This window comes from Haliaeetus leucocephalus, unplaced genomic scaffold, assembly GCF_000737465.1.
Source record: "Haliaeetus leucocephalus isolate CR32 unplaced genomic scaffold, Haliaeetus_leucocephalus-4.0 Scaffold2, whole genome shotgun sequence".
Taxonomy (NCBI): domain Eukaryota; kingdom Metazoa; phylum Chordata; class Aves; order Accipitriformes; family Accipitridae; genus Haliaeetus; species Haliaeetus leucocephalus.
Window position 1 is genome coordinate 11,942,560 of NW_010972438.1, and position 6,040 is coordinate 11,948,599.

Below are 6,040 nucleotides of genomic sequence, written 5' to 3' on the forward strand. Positions count from 1 at the left end.
ATTCTGGCAGGCTAAAACCAGAAGACAATATGAAAAGGCAATTGAGAAATCTTGAGAAATTATTTAAGGAAAATTAACGATAAATTCTTTTGCAAACACATCAGGAGTAGGAATCTTGAAAAAGGGTTAGTACAGCCAAGAGATGATCAAAGAATAGAAAGAACAGTAAGAAAGAGACAAGACTGCAGAATAGTTTTTTAAATGTATGGGGTTTTTAATCCACATTCATCATAGAGGAGCTTAGACTGGCTCCCACTCTGGAGAGCTCATTTCAAATTGGAGGGTCAGTAAAAAGATGCTGCTGGACACATAATAAACACTAGTATTATGGAAGATCCAGAGCAACATAAACAATAATAGATCTTTATAATCAGACAGTAAATACCCCAGAAATCAATTAAACAATAATTGAGCTAGCAGCCACCATGCATAATCTCTCACTTAAAGCTTCAAAAGAAACAGCAGTTAACAAATGAGACAATTTTTAAGAGTTCTACAGGGATTCAGGCGAGCTGACCTCTTTCAACTGTGCTGGTACTCTGTAATATAGAAATACTGCACAAACAGGTAGATGTGTTATGCTGGCAAATATGGCTCTTATTCTCAGAGAACCTAACAAGTGTTATTAATAGATATTCACTAAAATTTATCAAGGCAGAAGTTCCTGATGTACCAACATTTTGTTTATCATCTCAGTCCTCCAATACAAAAATCATATAGTTTAAAAAGGAATGGAGCAGCTTTCATCAAAAATGATTAAACAGAAAATCTTTTTGCAACCTGGAAAAGAGAAAACTGAAGGATAATTATGAGTAGAAAAGATGGAAAAGTACATGTATATACTCTGCTATCTCTGAATACCACCAAGCCAACATTGTCTGTCACACACATGAAAGTGACAGGCAGCAAGTTCAAAACCAAGCCCAAACCAGACAAAGCCAAAACCAGAGGCATTTGTTCAGAGAACACACACTCAGCCTGTGACATACATAACAATACATAGCAAGGGGCTTTACTAGTCTTCTAAAGGGATGTAGACTAATTAATGGAAGAGAAATCCCTCAGGTTATGAAACATACTCTCTCCTTTCCCAGATGTGCAGATCCCTGGGAACTGTAGGACTATCACTGTGTTCACCTATTTCTACTCTCTCCCCCAAGCATTTATTTTGGCCTCCTAGAGTGGTAGGAGATAAGAGAGACTAAAGAGGATCTCAGTGCAGCCATCCTTGTCCCTCTTTCAGAAGGGGAAGAGTTGCAGCATCACCAGTGTTCTTCCAACATCAAGGGCTGTGTACGCATGGAACAGGAGTTGACGCTTGCTGAGCTAACCCTTGCAGAGCCAGCATGCTAGGAATGGAAGCGATAGGAATCACGGAAAAATTTTTTCATCCTAGCCCAGACCAAACTTCAAGCAAGGATGGCAGAGTGAGGGAAGTCTGCTACAAAGCCACTGCATACCTGTACTTCATTCAAATAATCTTTTAGTAGTAAGTTGTACAGATGACTTCTTTCACTTGCATACAAGGGACCTATATATGAAAACAGCATTGTGCACAGGTTTAAGATAACATTCTTGCGTGTGTGTACAAGTAGAGCTATTTGTCCTTTCTAGAACGAAGCGCAAGGAATGTGGTAGCAAGTCTCCACGTGATTAAAAACATAAGACTAATTGCTACTAACACACTAATTCTCAGCAATTGCTTCACTATTTCAGCTTCAGCTATTACTCCTATTTTCCTCACACTAGAGGATATTGCTTGAGAACTACAGAGTATGGATGCCACCTAGAAGCCAGAGCAGATTTTGTATCAGTTCCTGCTTTCCTTATTTCAAAGAGCATGAAGTATACATTCATCTTCTGAGTGTATATATATTACTGCCAAAAAAGTTAGTATTCCTTTAAGAAAAATCTGGCTTGGAGCTTACCAAGGCAGACCTTGCATTCCTCACCACTGTCACAAGCTATGGACATAAGTTATGAAGATTTTACTTGTAGGAGAAAGTGCCAGGGCAAGCTGCTTTTGCTAACCCTACAGAGCATGCCTAATAACCTAGGATAAATTAGGTTTATCAAGTCACAAGTCAAGCTCTGTAGGAAATGTCCCAGTGTAGACCTACTCTCATATGCCTTTCAAACATACTTATTAAAACATTTCATAGCGTAAGTGCCTTTTTTTTCCCCATACAAGAAGGTGAATAAATTGCAGACAGGGTGGGCCTGAGAAAGTATATATTAAAAAAAGAGCTTTATTCAGAGTTCTAGTGCACCTTCAGTGCAGATAACCAATAAGCATCTTAAGCATTCAGCAGAGTTTAGTGTATTCAAGAACTGAAACAGGTTACCGACAGTGGGATATGAATGCATGCAGCAGGCAACTCAACAGCATGAGAGGCAACAACCCCAGTCTCTACTTATGGCCTTGCAAAGCATAGCTCTGTTAAAGCCACAATAAAAACAACTGAAAACATTGTGAATAAGCCCATCTTCTTTACATATCTTAAGTAGAAGATGCATATATATACACACTATTTGCCTGCTACAAGGATATGCATCAAGAATTTGAACGCAGAAAAGCCATAAATTATATTACTGTAGATTCATGTAGTATTGCCCTCCGAAACACCACTCTGCAAGACTCAGGTATTAGTAAGGACAGAAATTAACAAAACACACAAAAGTTACTCTTTTCTCAGAAAGTAAGGCTACATACTACAACTTAATATAGCATTAGCTCTATAGTAAAACATAAGAATAACGTCTTCAACATAAAAACACGACAAGTGAAATCTGAAAGACAAACTGAATTTATTTAAAACAAAAAATTAAGACAGTGCTATTGCCAAGATTGAAAAAATGAAGGATTCTTTTACCAATGTGACAAGACAGTCAGTTTACAGCAGTTACATTAATTCTGAGAAAATCAGGTTGGGTTTACACTGCTTCAATTGACATGTACCTTTTGCAAAACAAACTGGTTCCCCTTCCCAAAAGGGCAGACAAAAACATCCTATAAAAAACACATACAAAATTTTGAGACACAATTGAAACACAAACCATTGTCCAAAAGCCTGAAACTTTCCAACAAGGTTAAATCCTTTGTTGCTTCAACCAACCCTCAACGGGGGAGCTACAAGCACAACGCCGTCACCTCTGACAAAGAGCATCGGAATATTCCTTTTGGTAGACTATGAAGAGGGAAAGAAAAATTTATATTTACAATAGCACAGTTTACAAAACATATCTGCTAAGCATATGACCAAATTCAATCATAACAAAACACCAGAAACAAATCCAACAAATATAAGCTCAAACATACAACATTCTGGCATACTGAAGAGATCAATACAACTAACACCAAGACTTTGGATATCCTTTGTAGTTTCATAACAATTTGCCCAAAACTTCTGTTAGATCTTGGTTCAAAAAGTAGTCAGCAATAAACTACTTTAACAATATAACATAGTTTAGTTTTAAAAAAGTTTTCTATGGGGATAAATACACTAAATCCTTACTTTATAAATCTCTTCGTAGGTTTCTTCATCAATCTCTATTGTAGTTACAGTTTCTTCCACATCACCCAAAATCATATTTAAGTGCTGATCATATGCCTGTAGGAATGAAGTTAGTTTATTATTTCTTCCAAAATTCAAACATGAGCTTATTAAAATGAGAATTTTTGCAAGAATTTGAGACATAATTAGTTTAGCCTGATTTTGACCAAAATACACCACTATGTCAAAACAAAGTAGTATCAGTTATAGTTGTAATTCCAAACAAATGTCAACAAACCAGTACTCTGTCACATAAAAATAAGGGAAGACATTTATATTTACCAAAATGCTCTTTCAGGAAACAGCTCTGAAGCATTCAGTGAGAAAACATACAAGAACTCAGAGACAGACACACTTTATTAACATTAAACCAGCTACACATTCTCTGCTGCCAGTCCAGCCTCCCTGAATTGATTGCATGGGGCCATCTTAAAGGATACAAAAGCTCTAATTCATATAATGCTACAAAAATTTAAAATAAGCACATATTCCAAAAACCCTACAGAAGCACGATGCAAACTACACGTGTGCCTTATGGATCTCTCCTCATCTTTGTGTTGCCAAAAGAGTTGAGGTCCACCTAACACATGGGGCAACTGGTTCTCTTCCCCAACACAGTACAGTACTCAGGAAGGATGACTGACTTAATAGAAAGCAAAAATCTGTCTCATCAAGAGACGTATCACTCCCAGAGGAAAACACTTCGACAAATGAGATTTGCAGAGAATCCAGCTGAGTACATATGCCCATCATACCCTCATAGGGCATGCCTTAAGCAATACTTGTTTGATTATGATAATCTCAGTCTTAATTCAGTCTAAAGACCTCAGGGTACTTTACAAGAAGAGGCCTGCAGCATTATTGCTTGTGGAATGAATTGCTTGGTATCATTCAGGAGACAAGAAAAACAAAATACATCTCTTGACTCTCTACAGAAGCAGTTAATAGCAGACAGAGTACTGAACAAATTAGATTTTTCCACCAATCACATTACACTTCTGATAAGAGAAACAGTTCAGCCCTTGTTACTAAGATGATCTTTAACCTACCTTCTATAACCACTTCTGCACTTTTAACCCTGAGATACAGTTACCTGTGTTTTTACAGTGATTTTTTTAAACAACCAATGCAATATTACAGGTAAGCTTGTGTAACAGACTGTTGTACATGAAAAAAAAGGATGCCCAGTGCTTAGCTGAATAAGCATGGTAGCGTTCTGAAAGTTTTACTTACATGTAGTCTGCCTCTAAGCTCTCTGTCATTCCTCATTTTGACATAGATTCGCTCATCTAGACTGAGCCTGATGAGATCAAGTGGCTCCTCTACAGTATTTGTTGTTTGTTGCTAAAAAAAATAAAATTAAAAAAGTTAATTTTACAGAAGAAGCCTGTGAACTTTTCCATTACTCAGCGTTTGTGAGATGCAGAAAACAAACAGTTAAGAATATAGATGCAAATACTCCATTCCATCACATCCTATTGAACCTGAGTGCAGCTGATACTACCACCCTACAGATGTTTACCAGCCTGAGCAAAATGAGTTAAAAGACTTCAGTTTAGTTTGCAGCAAATGATGCCTCACGCATACTGTTGCGTAAACTATATTCCTTACTAGCAACCGTTGTCCATAGTGCAGCAGCAGAAAGCCTACTCTGCATGAACCAGCACCACACCTGTGCCAACACATGGCACAGGCTAGAAAAACCAAACACAGGCTGACATTTTTGCCAGCTCGCATCGGTTAACTGGATGACACACTGCCCCAAACACACACCTCTCCTTAAGGCCTAGCTCAACAACACAGCATTCATGCCAGGCCTCAAAGCAGGTTAGAAGCCTGAACGCACACCGGGCTGAGGTCTCTTTTTTGTAATACAGGTGTACTTTCAGAATCACAGCTAAAATGCATGAACATCTTTGTGAATATCCTGCAGCACGCTACCAATTTCCTTCTCCGTGAGGCAGAGCCAAGGGTATTTTCCTCAGTCGCTTTCCTCCATTTCCCTCCTCTGGCAGTTCCTGGGGAAACGGGCCTGAAGCGAGCCTTGCCCGCGCTCCTGACAACCCCGGCGGCGGCACAAGGACCGAGGCCGTGTAGTAATGTCATTCCCCGCAGAAAGCGCTCTCCCCGGAGGGCTGCGCCTCAGGAAGGCTGCCCAAGCCGGGGGCTTTGCCGGGAGGTACGCCCGGTCCCAGCTAGGCAGCCGAAAGCCTGCCTCCATCTTACGCCCCGCCAGCCGCGGAGGCTTCCCCGGGGCCCGCGGAGGGAAGGCGGGAGGAGCCGGGAGCGCGGGCCCGCTGGCAACGAGGAAGGGCCCGTCCGCCGCCTCCCGCCCTGAGGGAAGCGGGCAGCCGCTTACCTGATCCACCTCATCCGCCATCTTTCAAACCGCCTCCCGCGCTCTCCCGCGAGACTTTATGGCCCAGCCCCTTCCCCTCCGCCGGGGGCGGGGCCGGGGCACGGCGGGGCCCGCAGCGGGACGCGGG

The 6,040-nt window shown here is 40.8% G+C and overlaps 1 protein-coding gene across 1 annotated transcript; it reads right to left on the reverse strand.

Moving 5' to 3' along the window:
• Positions 1-2,789: 2,789 nt before the first annotated feature.
• On the reverse strand, positions 2,790-5,957 carry LSM3 (LSM3 homolog, U6 small nuclear RNA associated (S. cerevisiae)). The gene is made up of 4 exons (XM_010571606.1): positions 5,914-5,957; positions 4,788-4,898; positions 3,516-3,611; positions 2,790-3,188 (listed from the first exon to the last, which is right to left on the reverse strand). Exons 1-4 carry the CDS (start codon positions 5,932-5,934, stop codon positions 3,108-3,110), a joined length of 309 nt encoding a protein of 102 aa, XP_010569908.1. The 5' UTR covers positions 5,935-5,957; the 3' UTR covers positions 2,790-3,107.
• Positions 5,958-6,040: the final 83 nt, after the last annotated feature.